This window comes from Bos grunniens, chromosome 28, assembly GCF_055505025.1.
Source record: "Bos grunniens cultivar Pamir isolate PY7600 chromosome 28, Bosgru_T2T1.0, whole genome shotgun sequence".
NCBI lineage: Eukaryota > Metazoa > Chordata > Mammalia > Artiodactyla > Bovidae > Bos > Bos grunniens.
Window position 1 is genome coordinate 2408310 of NC_141192.1, and position 23683 is coordinate 2431992.

Below are 23683 nucleotides of genomic sequence, written 5' to 3' on the forward strand. Positions count from 1 at the left end.
GTACTTGAATCCATCCCCGATTCCTATCGAGGGGGCTGCTCAAGGCCAAGGGCTCCATCCTTTTTGTCCCTTACACACCCCAGGCCTAGCCCAGGTCCTCAGCTTACAGACACTCAAGAACTCTGAATGGTCACCTGGCTGGAATGAAAGCCCAAGGGGCAGACAGAGGCTCAAAGAAGTCCCACCCTTCTTCTGGGAATGTAGGCAAGAAAGCAAGACTCTCCACCCAGTTCCTGAGAACAGGGCTCGCTTTGGGTTTGAAAAGTAGTTTCCAGAAGGACTATTTGAAAAATGTAAGACTGTTGCTGGATTTCTTATGGGAAAGCTTAGAAACTTTCTTAAGAGCAGCAGCCAGAAGGATAAGATCAGCTTGAAGATGAAGAATTCTGGGACCAAGAAATCACGTGAAGGAGGCAGCCAACTACCCTTCCAGAGGTGGGCCCATCCCAAACCTCTACCTGACAACTCTCCCAGCAACTCAGATCCCGGAAATGAGCACCTTCCTTGCCCACCAGTAAAACACCACTGCTTCACTGCAGCTGGCCTTCCTTCAACTCAAAAACCTTGCCCCCCACCATGCTCCCAGACATCCTCGGATTCCGGGTCTAGTCAGCCTCACCCAGAAAGTCAGCATGCCGTCAGATGAATTACAAGGGTACAAAAGATGCCTTCAGCTGACCGCAGGCCAACTGCAGGATATGCCATTGGGTCCTGGACTGGAAGGAGGCCTGAGCTTCCCACACTATGGCAAATGGGGATGAGGTACACCCCTGGAGGGAGGGAGGCCAATGGGTGTGAGGATGAGATGAGCATGGAGACGTGCTGGGCACTGCTGCTAACCTTTCATGAGGACCGTCCTGGCCTCAGTCCACTCGCTCCTCCCGTCTGACGTCAGCAGGCCGATTGGAGGCAAGCGTTCATCCTCGTTGGAAGCCATTCTGACTATCTTTCTCAACTGAGTGAACAGATCCCCCTCACTGAGACGGCGGAAATTAATCACAACATCCAAGACAAAGAACTGTGGGGGAAACAGGTCAAAGACTTCACTCAGGGCAGCCCGCCCTAGACGTCAGGCCTTCCCTGAGCCTCCATGTGGGAGCAGGACGGGGGGCACTCAGGCCCCTGGTTCCCAAGGTATCGATGGTTCAGAAGAGCCACAGTGTGGGGACCAGCCCGACACTGTCAACTGTGCTGGACTCCAAGCTCTCCCAGATCAAAGAAGGCCAGATTAAACTTAACTAAAGAGAGTGTTTCTTTTCTGCAGTTCTATTTGATGTAAAACCATTATGTTTGTGGGAAACTGAGTGGAAATTGATACATCTGCTTGCTGTTGGGGGGCTGTGTCAATCAAAACTGAAAACGGTGCGTGCCCGATGATTCAGTAACTGCTCTTATAAATGCATACTTTAGTCTAAGGCTTAGAGAAACATATACTTGTGCCCTGGGAGACATATAAAGGAATGTGCATATCAACCTTGTTGGCAGTAGAAAATTGGTAGAGAGAGCCCAAATGTTCTGCAGGAAGGGAATGGTTAAGTAAAACGTGGAGCACCTGTCCAATGCATGTCTATCCAGGAGTTAAAAGGAATGAACTAGCTCTAGATACAGCTACAGGGATAGATTTCAAACACACTGGTGAGTGGAGAAAAAAATGGCAGCAAAAAATATGCAGAGAAAGATTAAACTGGAAGAACAGCACACAAAACGCTCCACGCGTGCATGTGCACCTATACGCGTGTACTCGCGTGAGTCTGTAGAACAGCACACAAAACGCTCCACGCGTGCATGTGCACCTATACGCGTGTACTCGCGTGAGTCTGTAGGTGAGGCCTGTGAACCGGCACTCAGTGATTTCGCAGCTAGAGCCTCAGCATTGTAAAGGGTTCTAGTCACAGTCCCAGGTCAAGGTCCCTTCTCTGCTGATTGGCGTGTGCTGGCCCCACGCCCTGAGCCGCATACAGGTGGTTTGGTTCACAGCGGGAGTCTTAGCATTTCTGGGAGGGATGGATACTATGGTGTGTGTGTGTGTGGCAGGGCGGGGCGGGGGGGCGCTGGGATATTCTGGGTTTGACTTTTGAATGAAGGTGGAGAAAGCTTCTTGTCTTGTGGCCAGCCAGGTGTCAGGTGGGCTTCCAACCTGGGAACAGCCATCTTTTGTTGGCAAACTTAGGGCTCCCAATTTAGACGGAAAATGTCAAATGAACCTAAGAAGAAAAGACTATAGAAAAAAATACCAGGGGAGCCCCTGGGTGGGTGTCAAAGTTGGGTTTTAATGAAAACAAACGGATTTTAATGAAAACAAACAGCTTTTCATCAAATGAAATTTTTATGTGGAGCCTCAGTATATGAAGTACACTGTCTGGCATCCCCGGGGCCCCCACAGGCTCTTTTGTTTCTCTGGAGCCCAGTCTGAGGACCAGAGCTGCAGGGCATAGAGCGTGGGCTTGTGACATGGGCAGACGGAGGAGTCCTTCTCACCCTTGGACAAGCCACTTAACCTAAGTCTCGTCTCCTCATGCGTCAAATGGAGATCCAAGGCCTCCTCTGCAAGGTCATCCTAAGATCAGATGGGATGACAGATACCAGGCCCACCTGGACGGGGATGCCCAGACAGTCAGTCTGTAAGCTGTCCATCTGTGTGTGGTCTCCAGGAAGGCCACGACCTGGGTGACTGCATGTGGAAGGGCTGAAGACATGCTGGGTCTCATTGACGACCCTCAGTCCATCCAGGCAGTTCATTGGACCTGACTTGGCTGGACAGGACTGAAATGGGAGCCTACCAAAGGCATCTCGACTGACGACGCTCCTCCTTCTTAAAATCCAACCAGTGGAGAGAAATGGGACAGACAGAAATCAGGAGACCCCATTTCGGGGCCACCCTGCCCAGCTCACCGTGTGACTCTGGGAGGGGGCTGAACCCCTGGAGAGGCAGGAAGGGATGAAGAATGTGCACCCCTCCCCAGGCCCGAGAAGCTGCAGGAGCAAGGGGCCGCTTACCTGGTTGCAGCAGGCCACAATGACGTGCTCCGGCTCGGGCATGACACTGCTCTTCTGGGCCACCAGCGTGTCCTGGGTGTGGCCGGGGAGCCGGTAGGAGGAGAAGAGCCCGTAGTATTGCTTCATACAGAGCGGCTGCCCTGATAGCTGGCCCTTGGCACAGTCGGTGGGGATGGAGTGGCTGGTGGGGGAGGGAGGGAAGAGAGGCTGGGAATCAAAATCGGTTCTACTCTAACTTGACGCCAGAACTGCATGATGATGGCCGTTCAAGAGCTAGATTCCCATTTTCTACAGTAGCGGAGCGCCCCAGGGAGACCCTCGTGTTCTCCGGCCTCCATTAGTCTCCCTCACTCCAGCCTCATGCACGACACGGGCAGGTACAGATCTGGCCACTCTGGGCCTTTGCCACTGCTGCTCTGCTTGGCACGCCTTCACCCTCAGCCCTGCACTCAACTGATCTGTTTAGAAGACCCCCTTCACTCTTTTGAGAGCTTACTCCTTCATCAGCTCTTCCAGAAGCCTCCTTTGAGTTCAAGGTGGAAAGCTCTCTTTCTCCTATGATCTCAGCATGTCTCAGGTACTTCCTTCCTTCCTCCTCCTCCCTGACTTCCTCTTCTTCCTCCTTCTCACTCTCTCTCCCTCTGTCTTTCCTCTTCCTGTTTCACCCTCCCCTCCACAGTCAACCTCCCTTCCTCTTCCTCCTTTTTTTTTTCTCTCTCTCTTTCTGCCTCTTCTTCCCTCCCTTCCTCCCTCCCTTCTTCCTTCCTTTCAGCCAACAAATGTGACTGAGCAGTCTCCTGGACCAGGCACCATTGGAGCATCTGGGGAGCAGGTGCAAACAAGAGCTGAGTTTCCTGTTCTGACGGGGCCCAGATCTGGGATATGTAAGGGCGCAAAGAAGCAGGCAGGCAGCAAGATGCGGTGAGGGGACAGCAACTGGGAGGGCAGGAGGAGCGACCAGGGGTGGTCTCACTGAGGATCAGACTTGAAAGCCAAGCCCTGGGATCAAGAGGCAGCCACGAGGTGAGCTGGGGCAGAGTGAGGCCCAGGTGGGCTGGGCGGAGCATCCCACTGTCCTGCTGCTCCAAGTGTGGGTGTCAGATTGAACTGGAATGACCAGCTGATGATAGGCTGGTTGTGGGACTCCAGGGGGAGCTTTCAGAAACTAGAGTTCTTGTGTCTTGTATCTATATACCGTTTTTCTGCTAATTCAGTTGGTGGCTCAGATAGAAAAAAAACTGCCTGCAATTCAGGAGACTTGGATTCGATCCCTGGGTCAGAAAGATCCCCTAGAGTAGGAAATGGCAACCTACCCCAGTATTCTTGCCTGGAAAATTCCACAGACAGAGGAGCCTGGTGGGTTACAGTCCATGGGGTTGCAAAGAGTTGGGCAAGACTGAGCAACTAACACTTTCACTTTCAAAAACATTTCACTAAATAAAATATATATTGGCCCTTCACCACAGATTGTTTGAGGAACACTGGTCAAAGATGAAAGGAAGCCAGTTAAAGCTGAGTAAAGAGATGGACAGAGAAGCGGGGAGGCCTGTGGCCTCTTTGGCAGCAGAAGTCGGTGCCATTTCATTCTTGGGGCAGTGAGAGCCCTCAGGGGCATGATCTGATCCGCTTTGCTGTCATAATGGCCCCAGTTCCAGGTGGAGAACAGGTGGAAGCCGGTCACGGGAAGGAGGCTGTGGGCTGCTGGGAAGGTGACGGGCCTGGGGAGGGTGATGGGAATAAGAGGAGGGTGTAAGTATGGGTTCTGGAGGGAGTGTGATATCCCTGAGCTTGGACTAGATGAGCAGGCGAGAGAGAAAGATACCATGGGTGACTTACAGGATCCTGGATTCACCCCAGGGCTGTGCGGCACGTTTACTGAGACGGCAGGACGAGGTAAAGAGCCTGCTGGGCCATGGGAGGGAGCCCAGGGGTCCGCTGGGGATGACTCAGTTTGCAGTGACTAGGAGGTGCCCCGGTGGGGATGTCAGGGGGTCAGATACGAGTGAGGGGCTCAGAGAGGATGGACGCAGTTGTATTTGGTGCTGTTTATGTGTCTGTTTCGCTAGATAGTCTGAGAACCTTTTGAAGACAGGGATGGGGCCTTATTTCCCTTCATCTTTCCAGCATCAATTTTAAAAGTGAAAAAAATCGGCAAACAATAAATGCTGGAGGGGATGTGGAAAAAAGGGAACCCTCTCGCACTGCTGGTGGGAATGTAAATTGATACAGCCACTATGGAGAACAGCATGGGGATTTGTTTAAAAACTAGGGACAAAAAACTATCATATGACTCAGCAATAGCACCATTGGGCATATACTCTGAGAAAATTATAATTGAAAAAGACATGTACTCCAAAGTTCACAGTAGCCCTATTTACAGTAGCTAGGACTTGGAAGCAACCTAGATGTCCATCGACAGATGAACGGATAAAGAAGCTGTGACACATAGAAACAATGGAATATTATCAGGCATAATAAAAAAGAATGACCTTGAGTCAGTTCTAGTGAGGTGGATGAAGTTAGAGCCTGTTATACAGCGTGAAGTCGGTCAGAAAAAGAAAACAAATTCAGTGTAATAACACATATACACAGAACCTAGAAAGATGCTATTGATGAACCTATTTGCAGGGAGGGACAGAGACGCAGATGTAGAGGATAAACTCACAGGCACAGTGGGGTGGGGAGACAGTGGGGTGAATGGAGAGAGTAGCACAGACATACACGCACTGCCATGCAGACAGCTGGGGAGAAGCTGCTGTGGAGCACAGGGAGCCCAGCCCGGAGCTCCGCGACGACCTGGGGGCGGTGTGAGTGGGAGGGAGGTGATATACGTATAATTATGGCTGACTTGCGTTGTTGAATAGGAGAAACCAAACAATACTGGAAGGCACTTTTCCTCCAATTAGAAAAAATTGCTTTAAAAAAGAAAAGTGGGCAGATGAATAAATGAGTGAATGAAGGAAGGGTCCAAAGCAGGCCCTTGAGCAATGGCATAAAGCTCTAGCTTTATAACCCTTACAGCGATTAGATGTGGGAGCTTACATGTGGACGTGTATGGGTATGTGTGTCCGCGCGAGTGTGCACACACACACGTGGGCGTCTGGGGTCTAGACTGTCAGTGACGGACAGGTACAAAGTTGTGGGGGGGGCCTAGGCCATTCTCGCCCTGCTGCTCAGCCGGACAAGGTAAAGGATGAGATTCTCTGAAATCAGTCGGAGGGTCATCAGCACTGAGTTCTGGGGGATGGCAGAGAGCTCCTGGTGAGGAGGAGAGACAACAAGAAAACATCACGGGGAGGCAGCAGCTGGAAGGCCTGGAGACCCAGCGCGGGAGGTCCGGTGGGGAGCAGAAGCACACAAATGCACAGAGAGCTGCTGTGCCTGGCTTAGGGCCAAAAGCCTCCCAGGCATCATCTCACAGGACAGTGGCGCAGCCCCAAGAGGCGGCCACCGTTGTTATCTCTGTTTGACACGCAGGAGTCTATAGTAACCAGAGTGATTACTCACTCCAGGTTGCCACATCATGTGTTGTAGGTGTCAGAGTTCAAAAGGTTGTTCTGATGTTCGAGATGTGCAGGGGGTCATCTGCTCAGTGACAGAAGCCGGGAACACAGAGCTGAGAAAAGACACGGTCCCTGCCTCCACGAGCTCCTTGGCTAGTGTGGCAGGAGCCAGATGAAGAGGGCACTGCCCTTCCCAGGGGGGCTCAGTCCTACCTGTCCAGCAGGGTCTTGTAGCTGAGCACGCCAGAGATGAGGTCGGCTGCAAACCTGCGCAAAGAGATGAGGCCTTAGTGTCTCCTCTCTGGGGCCCAGGGGCCCTCCCTCCTCTCCCCCTTCTTCTTTCATTCTCTCCTCCTCTTTCTCTCTCCCCCTCCCCGTCCTTCCCTGCTCCTCTAGTCTCTCCCATGCTCACGGGCCACCCACCAGATGACTGGCCCTAACGGTGCAGTAATCAGCTAGGGTTCCTGCTGCCCCATCCCTACCCCCAGGCTGTCAGTTTCCTGCACAAACCTTCACAAACACAGACTAAAAATGGTCCTGAGGAGAGAACTTGGGGGAGGAGAGGAAATTGGAAGGTGAACGAGAGGAGGAGGGAGAGGAAGCCAGGAGAGGCCACGGGGCAGGCAGGAGGAGGCTAGACCATTAGGGGCGGTGTTCTTCCAGGGGAACGCCTGTGCTGGGACTGGACTGGGCCAAAATCCCAGGGTTCTGGGAGATCCAATCTCCCAGGAAAAGTTAGCAATTTGGTCTCCTTAGTGCTAATGTAAAAGAAAGCCAGGTGCTGTCGGCTAGAAAAAAGTCACCAGAAAACCTTACCACGGGACCCTGTCATCCTAACTGCCCATGGACAATGAACCTGGCTTAATTGCCTCAGGAGGAAAACACCCTGCTTCAACGCAATTTTGAGAACTGTATACAGAAGTCATTCATCTGTCCACATACTTCCTTTGTCCAGGGAATGCCCAGCTGTAGGGGAAGGGGGAAGGCTCCCGAACCCCCTCCCCCTCCAGCCAGCAGGTTGCTTGGGCTGGGTGAAGAAGGAGGGGGCGGGGGTCTTCCAGACTGGATCAGAGGCCAAGGTGCAGCCTGCCTCGTGTTTTTATTTCCTCCCTCTGAACTGTCCCCACGCTGTGCCACATTTTGGTCTTGAGGCCAGAGACCTGGGTTTGGCTCTGAGAGACCCTCCGCCCTGCTCCACTCCTGCATAAATGGCCCCTCTGTCGCAGTCATCAGCGCACCCATAGGCCGTTCTAGCGGCTCAGTGAGCTCTGAAATTGCAGCAGATGGCAGACACTCTGGTGGTGGCTGGTGGGAAGGAGCCATTCCCACTCCCCGGGAGCCTCTGCTCAGAGCTGGGGGCTGCAGGGAGCAGAGGCCTCTGAATCAGACTGGGGCCGCGCATCCCAGTGGCAAGCCCCAGCTTCAAGCACCGGCAGGATCAAGAGACTACAGATTTCCTTCCAGGACCTCAGCCAGGCCAGACTGCCATGGGGGCACCTGGGGCCCATGACCTCCCCGCCCCATCCCACTGCACCCCAAATAGATATACCTGAGGAAGACCCCGTGTGTGTTACCCACGTGCCCCTCACCTACTCTTCCTTTGACCCCTTGGCCTGGATGGCCACTGTCTCAGGGCCATTTGGCCTCAGAAAGCTCAGCCAAGGCACAAGCTTCAGCCTCTCCTTCCTGGGGGTGGGGCCAGGCCCCCTCCTCCGGGCAGACTCCCAAGCTATGAGCCCGGGAGCCTGGTGTCCTCACCTTAACTGGTCATTGGTGTCTTGGAAGTGCTGCCGGGCAAAGATCACAGCTGGGCTGGAGTTGACAGGCAGGGCCAGGCGATTGTTGAGATACATGTCGTTCAGCCAGTACTCGGACACCTGCCAAGGAGGGTGCCATTATGCCCAGGGGCCACACACACCCTGCCTGGGGAACACATCACTCCCACCTTGGCATCCAGGAAGGGAAACGGGGACCCTTCACTAGATCATTCATTCATTCCACAAACATACACTAAGCCCCAGTTACGGGCTGGAGCTTGTGGCTCTCTGAGCCGTCCCGCCTGTCGCTCAGCTTCCTCCAACGCCATCTCCTTTCTTCCCTCTCAGTGTTCATCCTGCGTGTGTGCCGCTCTATCCATGTCCCCTGCCCAATCTTATGAGTGTCTCATTCCTGCCTTTCATCCCTCGCCCCTGACTTCATGCTACCCCTGCTGCTCCCAACCCTAGTGCTCATCTGCCCCCATCTGTCCGCCATCTCTGTACCCTGTCTCTCCCCATAACCCCATCTTTATCTGCATCTGTCCCCTCTCAGCCTCTCACCCTTGCCCCTTCCTATCCCTCTGTGTCTCTCCCATGCCTGTCCCTCCCTCTGCCCCATCTCGGTCACCCACCTGCCCCTTATCCAAATCCCTCTATCTTCTTATCTAGCTTCTGCCCCTTGCCCCATGGGTTCCTCGTCTGCTGCCCCAGCAGCTCTTACCCAGTTGGCAGTCCTCTCCTGCCGTTCTAGGAGCTTCTGCTGCAGGGTCTCGCCAAGGCCGCCAGGGGCCCCAAACTGCTGCACGATGGCCTGGCTCCTCCTGAATTGCTCCTGGGGCACCAGGTGCTGCATGCACCGCAGGTAGGTGGCCAGGGTCTGCTGCAGTGGGGGCACAGGGAGTTTGGGCAGCCCCTGGAAGACAAGGTTCACAGGTTCTTGTGCCTGACCTTAAGTGTGGCCCCCGTCTGTCCCCAGACTGATCCCCTGTGTCTACCTCCATCTGCCCATCCCTGTCCCCTATCCTGGGACTTGTCTGTTTCTAGAGCTCAGCTCAGCAGGGCTGTGAACTGAGGAGACGCCTGTTTGCTTCTTCCCACACCTCAGCCCTGCCCCTAGCAGGGGACCAAGTGCAGAGGAGAAGACTCTGGTGCTGACACCAGGCAGAACAAACTGCTGGCCATCTGTGTGATCTCTGGCAAATGACCCCTACCTCTGTGCCTCAGTTTCCTCCCCTGTAAAATGGGAGGAAGAAACTCCACTTCTTATAAGATCAAAGTGATCATGGATGTGAAAGTGCTTATGAACCATTAAGAATGAGTCTAAGATGAAACAGTCCTGTTATTGATACTGACTGCTGGCCACTCTTAGTTTAGGAGCTGTTCCCAGCTGGGGCTCCACAATCCAACTGATCTCTGGACCCAAAGGGTGTGACTCTAATGGAGGGGTTTGGACAGGTGAAAGATGGAGAGAGGAATAGCTCACTGCCTGCCTTAATGACCAGAATTCTGCATGATAGTCTGATATTCATGATATGGGAGGGTGACTCGTGCACTGGACTCCTTCTTAAACCCCTCCCTGTTGTGAAACCCAGGGAGGGGCATTTAGCTCCATGTGGGTATGGGACGGGGATGGGGGCGATTCTTCCACTCTTAATCTCTCCAAGCTTCAGCTTCCTTACCCACAGGACTTAAACAACAGTCCCTACCTGAGAGGGGCACAGGTAAATAAGAAGAACAACTGGCCCCATTAGGCACGTCATAAAATGTCATGATATGACTATCCTTCTACCTCCAAAGGGATTGCTAAGAGAAAACCCATAACTCCTGGGGTCCCAAAGCATCTCGAGAATCTCAGTAGAACTCCCCACCCACGTGCTCCTGACGTGGGTTTCCCAGTTAACAAACTCATGGGATCGTGTGTGTTCAACAGGGCTATGGCTTAGCCTGGGCAGGAATTTTTGTCCAGTTTTCAGGTGAGGAAACTGAGGGCCTAAGAGTGAAGAGACTACTCCAAAGTCATCCAGCCATTCAGTGGCAGAGTCAGGCCCTGAAATAACCCCCCCACCCCACCCCACCGACAGCCCTCCTGCTCCTTCCTCCTCGGCCTTTCTCATCCTTGCTTCCTTTTCCATCCATCCTTCTCGTTATTCCTCACTTAGCCGGTCACAATGAGAAGCCAGGATTTTTCATATTATTGACTAAACTTTACAAAGCTGGCAAAGAGCAGACAGCCTTCTTTCCGGGGTTTGTCCTCTGTGGGGTGGTAAAGGGAGTGAATTTTCTACCCCAGCTGGGCTGTGCAGTGAAGGGGGTCCACTGCGTACTTACCTGTGCTCTGCTCCCGCTGCTGCAGGGACTGAGGTGAACCCCCCACCCCCGGCGAGTGTGAGTGAGCTGGAGCACATGCGCAGATGAGAGAAGGGGATCCGCCTGTCTGAGCCTGTTCCTCTAGAGCTCACTGCCCTAGGCGGAGGGAGAAGGGTGGCACTGCCAACTATGGGCTGCTCCTGCTGCCCTGGGGAACACTTGAGGATGGGTCTGAGCAGCAGTCTAGGTGGCCCAGCCCACTCCCAGAGAGCCAGGTCCAGCCCCCTGCCCCTACCCTCTTCTCTCTCCTGGGGTCTTGGGGATCCGTGTGGTGGGTGAGTGGGGAAACACGTATAGAAAGCCCAGTCCAGCTGGTGACTTGTGCAAAAGTGGCAGCAGGTCTGGTTGGAGCCACCCTTCTTCAGGGCTGTGCCAGTGGCTCAGCCCGGGTCTTGGGGAATCAGTGATGCGGAAGACGGAATGAAGCAGGAACTCTGCTGAAATGTCTCAGCCCCTCAGGGTTCTTCCCAGACTCTCATGGATTTCTGACTTTGCCTGGGTACAGAGACAGGGGCTTGTACAAAGGAGGGCCTTTGGGTCCTGGGATCTTAGGTCAATAAACATTTCTGGGCAATTTATATGAGCCAGGTCCTGGGCTGAACTCAGGGACAATGGAGAGACAGAGCCTGCTCTCAAGGCAGCCGCAGTCCAAAGGGAGAGACAACAGAAGTATTTGTCAGACTGTTTGTCTAGACAACGTGATGAGCAGTTTCACAGAGAGAAGCCAGAAAGTTCTGATCAAGTTTTCACATGAAGCCCTGGGGTGCAGGTTGGGGTAAAGAGGTGTCAAGAAGACAGCTGTGGCACACTCACTTTAGAAGGTGAGTATGATACAGAAGGAGGATGCCTGCCCAGGGAAGGGTGGCGTTGTCTCAAACTAGTGGGGAAGTTGGAGCCTTAAGGCTCCAGGGGCTGCGATGCGACAAGGCTTAGAGCAGGGAATTCAGCCTCATCCTCAGGCAATTCCACTGGGCTCAGAGCCATTGGAAGTGGAACTTGGAGAGTGGGAGGCGCCAAGAGAAAAGAGAGTACCTGGCCCAGATCAAGGACTCTCCCTGGCTTTGGGGGTAGCCGTCAGCATTCCCTCCGTATTCCCTGAAGACACTCCCAGCTCCGCCAGGCCCTCCCAGCCTCCTCAGCAAACTAGAGGCAGGGTTGTAGCTGGCGTTCATGCCCAGGAGAGCACAAGGCTAGGCGCCAGGCAAGATTCGGAGGCCAGTCCCACTTAATACTGTTAGGTAGGTAGAATAGGGAAAAGGAGTCCAAAATGGCGGTGGCTAAAAGACAAGGAAGGTCAAAGGAAGGTCCGAGGACCACAGTGAAGACTTCAGACAGAACAAACAGCACTCTTGGCTAAGCCCAATTTGCATAGGGCAGGCCCAGGTGGAGGAAAAACATATAAAAGGAGGAGCCAAAGCACTTTATCACGGACTCTCTCTCCCCCACGTGCCAGCGCTCTCTCTCTCTCTCCTGCTATCTTCTAAATAAAATGGAGCTGTAACACTGATTTGCCTAAGAGCTGTAGCACGGTTTGTCCAAGACCCAAGAGCTGTGATGCGCCAAGGGCTTTAATGTCTGTCGCTCCAAATCTTTGTTGTGATGAGACAAAGAACCGAGGAACATACACTCGCGTGACATCTATGGTGCCGTGACTCGGGTTTAACCTGGCTGAAACAACCTCCGCGCGGAAGAGGCCAAGCACAGCAGGAGCCCAACTCAGCGAAGCTCCTGGGCTAGAAGCAGAATGTGAAGAAACCCAGCGCAGGGAAAGGCCCATCATGCTGGAAACCGGGACAGCGAAAAACGAACTCAGCAGAAAGCTCACGCGGCCCAGTCTCAGATTCCAGAAGACCTCTGATTAAGGTAAGAGGTCCTCTCTCCTATGGCTGGAGGGACCTTTACAATCTCGTTTCTTGTTTCCTCGAACCTCCCGAGAACAGGCAGGTGGCAGGGGGCACAATTAGGGACTCTGGAGAGGCTACTCCTCAGCATGTCCCAAAGGCGCTATCTGCTGAGCCCCAGTAGCTGTTACCCAAGCAGGTGGGGGTTCTTCTGTCCTTTCTCTTCTCTGTGCCAAGGCTCAGACCAGTGAAACTGAGCACCGGTCAGATATTTAGCAAATTTTCTGGCGGGCTATGAAGGGGATTCCTTGGCACGTTTTTCCCACTGCTTTTTCCTCCTGTCCTTCAGCTCTCTCCCAGGACTCAAGCCCAGCCAAAACTAATGAAACTCAGGCTCTGATGTCTCATTGCAAAAATTCATTGAGAGACAAAGAGGTGGATTTGTAAGAATCCAGAGAGAAGCCACTCTTCAGGGTGTGAACCATTGCCGAGGACAAGGGCTGGGGCCATGGAATTAGGCCTGGCTAGGTTTTGTGAAGGGATGGAATTCATATGCTAATGAGAGGATTGTCTCAGCCATTGGGGAACCACCCTCTCCTCCCTCCTGACCTTGTGCCTTGGAGCTGTCGCCTCTGACACCTGAGCTGTCCTCTGGGTGTGTCTGTTGGCTTATAGACTGGGGATTAAGGTTTACTTGAATTGACTTGTCATCTTGGACCCAATTGATTTTAATTGGTTTACATTATACCCTTGTGCTATGTCATTCTTTCAAAGGTTGTGCTCTGCCCCCTTCCCTCCTGTTTCATGCTCTTTTCCTGAGCCCCATCCAGACCCACAAGGTTGCCTCTACAATCTTCTGGAGAGACAACCAGAAAATAGCTGGCCTTGGGAGGGAAATACTCTATAATATCCAACCCCCTAATCCTACCCAATACTGGTCACACTGGAGATCTTGGGGACGCCCAAACTCCAGTCCGGGGGGTCCCAGGAGGTCATCCCGCCTCGACCTGCCTAGGGATCAGTCTTCAAAAGGTTGTCACGCCTCAACCTGTTCGAGGATCCTCGAGTCCCAGGGGTCCCAGGAGGCTGTCACGCCTCAGCCTGCCTGGGGATCTGCACCCTGGCCCGGGGACGCCTGGCTCTCAGGTTGCAGCAGTTCTGGGTAGGATAAGCTTCAGAAAGACTCACCCTAAGGAAGTCGAAAGAGGTCTTTTTCTTTTCTCCCTGCCATGACTGTCTTTCAGATGGGAAATAACCAATCCACTTCCTGACAGATGCCCTTGAGATGCATCCTTGATAACTGGAAGCTGTTCGACCCTCTAGCTCTAAGGAGAAGTCGTTTGAAATTCTTTTGTGCCAATGAGTGGCCACAGTATCCACTGGGGGACGAGGAACACTGGCCTGAGGATGGAACTTTAAATTATAATACCATCCTGCAATTAGAATTATTCTGCAAAAGACAAGGGAAATGGACAGAGATCCCCTATGTCCGAATTTTCTTCCAACTAAGAGATATGAAGGAACTCTGTCTTAAGTATGGGATTGTAGTACGCCCTAAAAGTGAGCCCACTAGGCAAATGGTGTTAGGCACAGACAACCAAGAAAAGGAACCCCTTGTGAAGGCTCACCTCCCACAGCTCCCGAGTTGCCTGGTGCTCCTTCCTCGTATCCAAACGTGCCCCCATATCCGGGAGCACCTCCTCCACAAAAGCCAGCTCGAGTATGTCCCTTAGTGGAAACTGGAGGAGAATTCGGACCAACCCGGGTCCATAAGCCCTTCTCCCTCTTAGGACTAAGGCAGATCAAACAAGACCTGGGAAGCTATACAGATGACCCAGGCAGATATATAGATACATTCCAACATATTACCTTGGCCCTTGACTTGATGTGGAAAGACATCATGGTCATATTTAGTCAAACTTTATCTGATCCTGAACATACCAGGGTCTTAAAGGAAGCCCGGAGGTATGCAACAGGGCTCCACATGTCCAGTGATAGATACCCAGTAGGGGAAACTGCAGTCCCCTCTTCCGATCCTAATTGGAATTATAAGGACCCGGAGCACATCTGGGAAAGAGATCATTTTCTAATCTGTGTGAAGGCAGGACTGAAAGCAGCCCAACAAAAAGTAATTAGCTGTGCCTGGGTCTCAGCAATAACTCAGGAGCCCGATGAGAACCCCATTGCCTTTCTGGAGAGGCTAAAAGAGGCACTCCAAAAGTTTACCAATCTGGACTTAGACTCTTACGAGGGACAGGTGATTTTAAAGGACAAATTCCTGTCCCAATGTGCATCAGATATCAGAATTAAGTTACAATAGCTACAACAGCAGGATCCTGCTGCCTCTTTAGATGAGATGGTCCAGACAGCCACCAATACCTTTTATAACAGAGAACAGGAGAAGGAGGCCAAGGCCCAGGAGAAGGAGAGAAAGAAAGAGACAAGGCATGCCCAGATGCTGGCCACCCTCCAGAGAAGCCCTATGGCAAACCCCGAGTCCTTGAAGGACAAGGCACGAGACAGATGCCTGATCTGTAGACAGGCGGGGCATTAGGCCAAAGAGTGTCCAAACTGTGAGAAGTCTCCTAGAACGGCTTGCCACAAATGCCATCAACTGGGACACTGGGCGGCACTCTGCCCTCGGGACCCAAGAGCCTCAAGGTCAAGTGCCAAGCCTACCCTCACAATGGTTCAAGAGGACTGAAGCGGCCCGCTCCAGCCAGCCCGCTGTCACAGATAACCATCACGGGGCTGGAGCCAAGGGTGCAACTGGATGTGGCAGGTAGGTCTGAGAATTTCTTGGTTGACACAGGGGCTACCTACTCTGTCTTGATCTCCTACTCTGGAGCCTTCTCCTCCCAAACCTGTACCATTTTGGGTGCCACAGGAAAAGCAACTCCTAAAAGATTCACCCGAGCACTTCTTTGTTGCTGGGATGGACAAATATTTTCCCACCAGTTTCTGGTGGTCCCTGAGTGTCCTACCCCCTTATTGGGAAGAGATATACTCACTAAACTGGGAACCACCCTTGTGATGGGAAGCTTTTCAGCCCCTAGAGCTCTACAGCTCCTGGTTACTACTGAAGAACCCATTACACCTTCTTCAATAGAGAGGGACCAAAACCTATGGGAAGACAAAATTAACCCCCAGGTGTGGGGCCAGGGGATTCCTGGACGAGCCCACCAAGCTGAACCAGTCATCATTGTCCTCCAAGATCCCACTCGGTTTCCTAATCAGAAACAATACCCTCTCAAAAGAGAGGCTCGGGAGGGACTACAGCCTTTAATAAATAAAGTCCTTGCTTGTGGGCTATTGGTCCCCATGTAACATCCCAATTCTCTCAGTAAAGAAAAAGGACGGAACCTGGCAAATGGTTCAAGATCTCCGGATCATAAGTGAAGCTGTAGTCCCCCTCCATCCCACAGTACCCAATCCCTATGTAATCTTGGGAGAAATCCCACCCAGTGCCAAGTGGTTTACAGTCTTGGATCTCAAAGATGCATTTTTTGCATACCACTGGCTAAAGAATCTCAATATCTTTTTGCCTTTGAGTGGGAAGCTCCAGGAGAAAAACACCAACAGATGACTTGGACAGTATTACCTCAGGGGTTCAGAGATAGCCCCCACCTGTTTGGACAGGCCCTTAGCCAGGATCTCCTAGATCTGGACCTGGGACCTAACGGGAAAATATTACAATACGTAGATGACCTACTAATCTGCTCTCCAGATGAGAAAAGTGCCCAACGACATGCAATTCAGGTTCTAAACTTCTTGGCAGAAAGGGGACATAAAGTCTCCCATGCTAAGGCACAGATGGTCAAGAAAAAGGTCACTTACCTGGGAGTTCAGATTACACACGGGTCCAGGAGGCTGTCCTCTGATCGGGTACACGGAATCCTCCAGTTGCCCTCCCCTACGACTTGAAAACAATTGCGAGCTTTCCTGGGGCTAACTGGTTATTGTAGAATCTGGGTACCCAACTATGGTCTAATTGCCCAGCCCTTATATGAAAGCTTAAAGGGACGAGATGATTCAATCCCACTGATGTGGGGAACTCCTCAAAAGGAGGCAGAGGCTACACTAAAACAGGCCTTAACTCAGGCACCTGCCTTGAGGTTGCCAGACCCAGAAAAAGCATTCCAACTTTATGTCCATGAAAGAGAGGGAATAGCCTTGGGAGTGTTAACTCAAAGGTTGGGATCTGAGCCCCAGCCTTTATCCAAGAGGCTCGATCCAACTTCCTGAGGTTGGCCCCCCTGCCTTTGAAATCTTGCAGCTATTGCAATCGTGATAGAAGATGCTTCAAAACTCTCCTTTGGGAGCAAACTAACTATTTTTACCAGCCACCAAGTAAAACAACTCCTAAATGGGAGAGGCCATTTATGGATGTCTGATCAAAGAATCCTCAGATATCAAGTAATGCTGATGGAAAATCCAGGCCTCACTATATCCCCTTGTGAGGTTCTTAACCCAGCCCCCCTCCTCCCTACCCCCGAGGGCTCTCTCCCCTTTCACTCTTGTCTAGAAACCTTGGACCACTGGACAACACCCCGAGAGGGATTGTCAGAAGATCCTCTGACCAATCCTGAGGAAAGCTGGTACACTGATGGAGGCAGCTTTGTCTTGGATGGAAAAAGAGGAGCCGGGTATGCAGTAGTCTCCAGTTTTGAGACCATAGAGGCTAAGCCTCTGCCACCAGGCACTTCAGCCCAATTAGCTGAGCTCATAGCCCTGACTCGAGCTTTAGAGCTGGGAAAAGGAAAAAGAATAGCCATTTACACTGACTCCAAGTATGCCTTTCTGGTGCTACATGCACATGCGGCTGTTTGGAAAGAAAGGGGCCACTTGACCACCCGAGGGTCCCCAATCAAATATGGTGATCAGATTCTTCGACTCTTGGAGGCAGCCCACCTGCCCACTGAGGTTTCAGTCTCCCACTGTAAAGGACACCAAAAAGGGAACACGGAAGTGGCACGAGGGAACCAAGCAGCTGATCAGGCAGGTAAGATTGCAGCATTACAGAACCATGACCTAATAGGGATTGCCACCTTAGTTCCACAGACTAATTTTCCAGAAACTCCTTCATATACTGAAGGTGAGACTCTTAAAGCTAAGAGCGAGGGCTTTCAAGATCATACGGGGTGGTTCCAAAAGGAGGGACTCCTTTTTCTGCCTGGGAACCTCCAGTGGAAGCCGGTTAACTCCTTACATGCCACCACTCATTTAGGAGAAAAGGCCCTCCAAAGATTACTAGGAAGGTCCTTCAGAGGAACAGGCCTCCAAACAACTATAAGACAGGTGGTCTCCTCTTGTCCCACTTGCCAATTAAACAACCCCCAAGGAGCTCGAAGACCCCAGCTGGCCCAGCCCATCCAACGACGTGGGGCCTACCCAGGAGAGGACTGGCAGATGGACTTCACCCAGATGCCAGTTTCTCAAGGGTATAAATACCTATTAGTTATGATAGAATCATTCACAGGATGGATTGAAGGCTTTCTCACCCAGACTGAGAAGGCTGAGGAGGTGGTGAAAAAACTGCTCCATGAAATCATTCCAAGATTTGGTCTGCCCAGGTCATTACAAAGTGACAATGGGACATCATCTACTTCTAAGGTCACCCAAGGAGTCTCGAAAGCATTGGGCATTACGTATTATCTCCATTGTGCCTGGAGGCCTCAATCTTCAGGAAAAGTAGAAAGAGCCAATCAATTCTTAAAATCAGTGATAAAAAAAGATAACCCAGGAGACCTCCCTGGGATGGAAGGAGGCTTTACCAATAGCTCTCCTCAGCACCCGCATTGCCCCTAAGGAACAAGTTGGTCTTAGTCCTTATGAGATGCTATATGGGAGACCTTTTGTTTATGTCATTGACCTCTTCCTAGATCCAGAGGTTCAGACCCTCCAGTCTTATACCATGGCCATTGGGCAGTTCCAACAGGATATACGCTTGTGGGGTATGAACCAGGACACAAAAGATTCTAAAGAGTCACCACTATATGCTCCAGGAACTCAAGTCCTAATTAAAGTCTGGAAAGATGGGTCCCCAAAGGCTCAACTCCAGCCCACATGGAAGGGCCCCTACCCTGTAATACTTTCTACCCCCACAGCAGTCAAGGTACCAGGACATGACTCCTGAATTCACTACTTACAAGTCAAGCCATGGAAGAAAACAGAAGAGGACACTCAATACACCTGTGAGCCCCTGGGAGATCTCAGATACCTATTCAGGACTACCAATGAGTGCCATTCTAACGAACACCCCCAAAATCTGGTTTCTGGGAATAAGATTTCTCAGGATAACTCTAAAGAGCCAACACAGCTTGACAGAGACTGTACTCCAAAACAGACAGGAGATAGATCTTCTGATCCCTGAACAAGGAAGGACTTGAGCCATTCTGGCCATGTGAATTTAAAATTGACCAATGTCCCTACTGGTCCTTGTTATGATTATTCCATGTACTGTCAATTGTCTAACCTGTTTTGTCTCTGCCCAGGTCAACCAGCTACAACATGCAATGCCAGTTCAACAAAGATATAAAACTACAGCCAACCACGGAAAATATCACACACCCTTGGACACCGCTATAAGGACTCTGAGGATTGAGACTAGCAAGAGGGGGAGGCCCAATACCCCTCGCCACCCCAGTTCAGCAGGAAGTAGCCAGAAAGATCTCGATACCCCTATTCCCAAAGAATTGGGCCTCCCATCTCTTGAGGGGGGAATGTTAGGTAGGTAGAATAGGGAAAAGGAGTCCAAAATGGCGGTGGCTAAAAGACAAGGAAGGTCAAAGGAAGGTCCGAGGACCAGAGTGAAGACTTCAGGCAGAACAAACAGCACTCCTGGCTAAGCCCAATTTGCATAGGGCAGGCCCAGGTGGAGGAAAAAACATATAAAAGGAGGAGCCAAAGCGCTTTCTCACGGACTCTCTCTCTCTCCCGCGTGCGTGCGCTCTATCTCTGTCTCTCTCTCTCTCACTCTCTCTCTCTCCTGCTATCTTCTAAATAAAATAGAGCTGTAACACTGATTTGCCTAAGAGCTATAACACGGCTTGTCCAAGACCCAAGAGCTGTGACGCGCCAAGGGCTTTAATGTCCATCACTCCAAATCTTTGTTGTGATGAGACAAAGAACCGAGGAACATACACTCACATGACGGTACTGTTCTGGAAGCAAGGGCTTGCGAATGGGGAGAGCAGGGATGAGAGAGGGGGCTCTGAACATCACTTACAGGCTCCTCCTCACTGCCTGGACTTTTTGCCGCCATCTTAGGGGGAGCTTTTTCACAGATGGGCATCTTGGTGGCTTCTGATTGTGGACGCAGAGGTGTGGACCTGGGGACCAAGAAGCAGACAGGCATCAACACAACAGCCACCCAGACCTGCCACAGGACCCTTCACCTCCCACAGCCTGTCCCCCTGCCCCTGTTCTGATCAGTAGGGTTCCCTGGGACTGGGAAGACCAGTCCCCCTGACCACAGCATCCTCTCTGCAGCTCCAAATAGGAGAGGGTGGGACCTGAAGTGAGTCTCCGGCTGGCCCCTGCTCCACAAGACTGTGGTCATCCAGCCTGGACCTACCAGCCCAGAGCAGCACGGCAGGCAGCAGGGCTGGGCTAACCGGCTCCAAATGCACAGGGCCGCTGGCAGAGCCCTCGTGCTGTCTCTGCCTTTGCTTTGCGGGCTAAAGCCTCTCTTTCCCACTGACTGTGAGCTTCTCCAGGTAAGACTGCACCTGTCATATTCAGTTCCTCACCTCTGGGCCCTAGCCCTGGGCCTGGCATGAAGTAAAATCAGTGTTGGGTGGCTGAGTGCAAGGAATGCACATGCCCATGAATGAATACAAGGTCCTCTAAGTCTCTGGGCTCCAGGAGGCACTCTAGGCTGACTGCAGATGGGCCTGTGGCCGCGGCAGGGAGGACCCTGCTGGATGGGTTGTGACAGGTGGTCTCAAGTCTGCTGGCTCCCCATGTAGGTGGCATGAGAATGCTGTGGGAGATGGTACAGGGAAGCTGGGCAGCCCAGGCCCTAGGGGCCACCTGACTAGGCCTAGGAAGAGGTGGATTGATTCTGAAGGTGCAGTAGAAGTGAGCCAGGCCAAGAGGGGCAAAAGCTAGTTTTTAAGGCTAGTGGGGCCCAACCTCTGCCCCTAAGCATAAGCTTGACTCAGCATAAGCTCCCACCCATGGTTTCCACTCATCCAACCCCTATTATCTCTCAGGAGCCTAGATCTAAGGCTTAGCCCATTCTACCCTCAGGCAGGTACCAGGGTCCAGCCCCGGTTGGATGCAGGGATTCCCTCGGGAGGACAGCATCAGCGAAAGAGTAGATAAAGAGTTAAGGAAAGAATTTTGCAGTTAAGAAAATAGAGGAGAGAAAAGAGGCTGATATTCCTTGGTTTACGCAGAAAGCCAATAAAGCCCCAGCGCGGGACTTGCTCTGTTCACGTAGGCTGCAGGCGCCCTCTCGAATTGCGGAAGGTGCCCCACCTTAGGCACCTTCTCGAGTGGGTCTTAGAAGCCCAGGCAGGAAAGTGAATGCAGAGAGCCCCTGCGCTCCATGGGATCAGCCTGAATAAGAAAAGGAAAGAGAATGACATGGGGAGACCAAGCCTGATGAGCAAGGCCCACACTTTATTTTCCAAAGTAGTTTTTATACCTTAAGTTGTGCATAGAGGATAATGGCGGGGTGGGGCGGGGGGGGGGTGCGGCGGGGGGCGCGGGGCAGGGGTAGAGTCATGCAAGGTCAGCAGTCCTTGATCCTTATCGAAGCCAGGCTTTCTTTCTGCAAACTTATCATATGCATAAGCTTTAGGTGATTTACATCATCTGGCCAGGAGGCCTGGTAACGTTTTATGACCCTTTCTTCAGAAAACTTATTTTTCTCTAAAGGTGATTATTCTAAAGTCAGGCGCCACTCTCCGAAAGCATTAGATAAAGTTGCATTCCTATAGGGCAAAAGTGTGGTGGGCTATAACAAGAAAAAAATTAACTCAAGGGTCCAAGGTTACAAACATTAAAGCTACTACTTACATTTCTATACACCAACTATATTAATCAATACACTCCCAGGGACACAGTAGGTAAGGGATATGGAAACTTGGCAGCAAGCATTAGCTCAACAAAGAAATCCTCTACTAGTTCTATTTTAACAATTTTAACTCTCTGAGAAGCTCTGCATTGTTAGAATATCTTAAGCTTCCTGTGCCTCTAGTGGTTGGGAGGCTGTGAATCTGAACAAACCTGTCAGGCAAGCTAGAAAGTCATTAGAGGGGTTTGAATTGAAACACTCCTATTATGTCCAGGAGACTTATTAACTAGAGTTTTAACTTGATTTTCTTACAGAGAAAGGTGGTTGGGGATAGCCCCCCGTTAATGTCAGAAGAGTTGGTGAAAGTCATAAAATAGTAAAATAGATTCTGGTTTTGGGGTAGATGCTCAGGCAGGCCCAGAGGGCTCGCCTTGCCCACCAGAACCCTCCCACATGACCTTGTCATGGGCGGGGACCCCGTGCTGGCTCCTGGCAGGTGGGCAAGGTGGCGGAGTGGGTGTTGGGGGCAAGGCACAGCGAACTCAAAAGCAGAGCATCCAGAAAGAGAGATAGTTCTGGCCCAGGGGTGGGGGAGCCAGGGGTTTCCTGGCAGCACTGCCAGAGAATGTAGAGTCCTTGTGGGTCCCATGCCACAACACTTGGGACTAGGAGGTCCTTAGACAGGTGAGCGCCCTGAAGCATAGGCCCGTGGCTACCCACTGCAAAGCAGAAGCAGCAACATTCAAGGGAGAGTCAGCCCTAGTGCCATGGGAGTTTTGAGAGGATGAGGAGGGCAAGGTCAAATTGGTAAGGGCCCTAGAGACAGTGAAGCCAATGCCTCTTCTTGCAGCAAAAGCATACTATCTTAGCATGTGTCTTTGTCTTTGGATAATATTGCTGAAGTTAATTTGTAATGAGCTCTCAGTTAGTTGGCCTAAAGAAGAGTACGTGCTTACAAATCAAACCATTCTGAATATAAGAAAAATGAATTTCAGGTTCATGTGAACTGGTAAATATTAAATATTAAATTAGTACCTAGTATTCATGCTTCAGTTAGTTGATCTAACTATATAGACATGTCTTAAGAGTCACCAATATAATAATCAGTATAATACCTTCATTGCGCCTAGATTTAATATAAGCTAAATAAGATCTTATTATATCTGTTACAAATTTGTCAGCAAGGAAAATAACTCAATGTGAAGAAACTTTTAAGACAAGATAATGTAAATTAGATAAGAGCTTTTGATAAACTCTCTTAAGAATAATTATGCTTTAGGAATGTCTATCTATTTTAGTTCCTCCCGTCAACAACTTGAAATTTTAGAGTTGTGCTAAATTAAGTTTATTGAACAGCTAGTTCACTCCCAAATAAAATAAGACACTAAAACATTAATTACTGAATACTGACTTCCTCTTACAGAGAAACTAAAGATATTTGGACTAATAATGAATATGTTTGGTGCCATCCTGAGATTGTCTCTCCAAGAAAGTAAATATTTTCAGAAATTATAACTGGTACTTATGTTCACCAACCTATAGAATGGTAATATAAAGGACAGTTCATGGTTGCTTAAGGAAAGTAGAACGTGAGTTTTCAGTGAAGAAGGCAGGAGAAATGGAATTGCATTTCATTATGGGAAAAGGAATTAGGTCTGACTTACAGGTTTGGGATAAGCAAATTAAGTGATGGCTACATAAAATTAGGAAGTTTTGTGGCAAGTAGACCCTGAGAAAATTCAGGGCTGACTCTCCCCTGCATTTTGTGTATGGAACAATTTTTCTTAAGATGTTGAATTGCCTTTAATAACAGATTTTAAGTTTCTTTACCTCTTAAGTGATCTGTTGTATTTGCCTTTGAAGTCTTCTAATGTAACTTTGGCTAAGTGAGTAATTATTGTTTCTCAAGTGACCTATGATCCCATTTGCCTGGGTGTTCTAAACTCTTTTGATATTTATTGACCAAACTTCCTAAATCAAATTCTAATAAAGTCTTTTTGACCTCTTGCTAACTTTGGGACGCTTCAAAGGGCCCCTGAAACATCCCAAAGAGAGATACTAAACTAACAGTGTTCATTTGGTATGTCAATTACACGGGAAGCATTGTCAAATGACTGATAAACATTCTTAGGTTATATTGAATGGTAAATGTTACTAATAAAATTTTTCTAAAAATTATATAGCTTTCCTAAA

At 50.7% G+C, this 23683-nt stretch overlaps 2 protein-coding genes across 14 annotated transcripts in view; one reads left to right on the top strand and one right to left on the bottom strand.

The window, feature by feature from the left end:
- CHAT (choline O-acetyltransferase) overlaps positions 1–23683 on the bottom strand; it is a 65731-nt gene that overhangs the window by 37284 nt on the left and 4764 nt on the right. For 9 of the 11 annotated variants that reach the window (XR_015156698.1, XR_015156699.1, XR_015156700.1 and 6 more), the window contains 6 exons: positions 19694–19796; positions 8979–9170; positions 8259–8377; positions 6714–6767; positions 2998–3178; positions 841–1018 (listed from right to left, as the gene is read on the bottom strand). Coding sequence is in view for 7 of the 11 variants with exons in the window: in XM_086381647.1 (XP_086237773.1) it covers positions 841–1018; positions 2998–3178; positions 6714–6767; positions 8259–8377; positions 8979–9170; positions 19694–19796 (827 nt within the window). In the remaining 4 variants the exon portion in view is untranslated. Of the gene's footprint in view, positions 1–840; positions 1019–2997; positions 3179–6713; positions 6768–8258; positions 8378–8978; positions 9171–16302; positions 16694–19693; positions 19797–23683 lie in introns of those variants that run through there. The other 2 variants (XM_086381649.1, XM_086381652.1) reach the window with 2 other exon arrangements.
- LOC147342736 (uncharacterized) lies at positions 11399–19708 on the top strand. 3 transcript variants are annotated; one of them, XM_086381654.1, is made up of 4 exons: positions 12067–12487; positions 13710–15247; positions 16991–17111; positions 18960–19708. In XM_086381654.1, exons 2-4 carry the CDS (start codon positions 15070–15072, stop codon positions 19051–19053), a joined length of 393 nt encoding a protein of 130 aa, XP_086237780.1. In that variant the 5' UTR covers positions 12067–12487; positions 13710–15069; the 3' UTR covers positions 19054–19708. The 3 variants fall into 3 exon arrangements, 1 of the variants encoding a protein (XP_086237780.1); XR_015156702.1 differs by lacking the exon at positions 16991–17111 and having other exon boundaries at positions 12068–12487; XR_015156703.1 differs by lacking the exons at positions 13710–15247; positions 16991–17111 and having other exon boundaries at positions 11399–12487.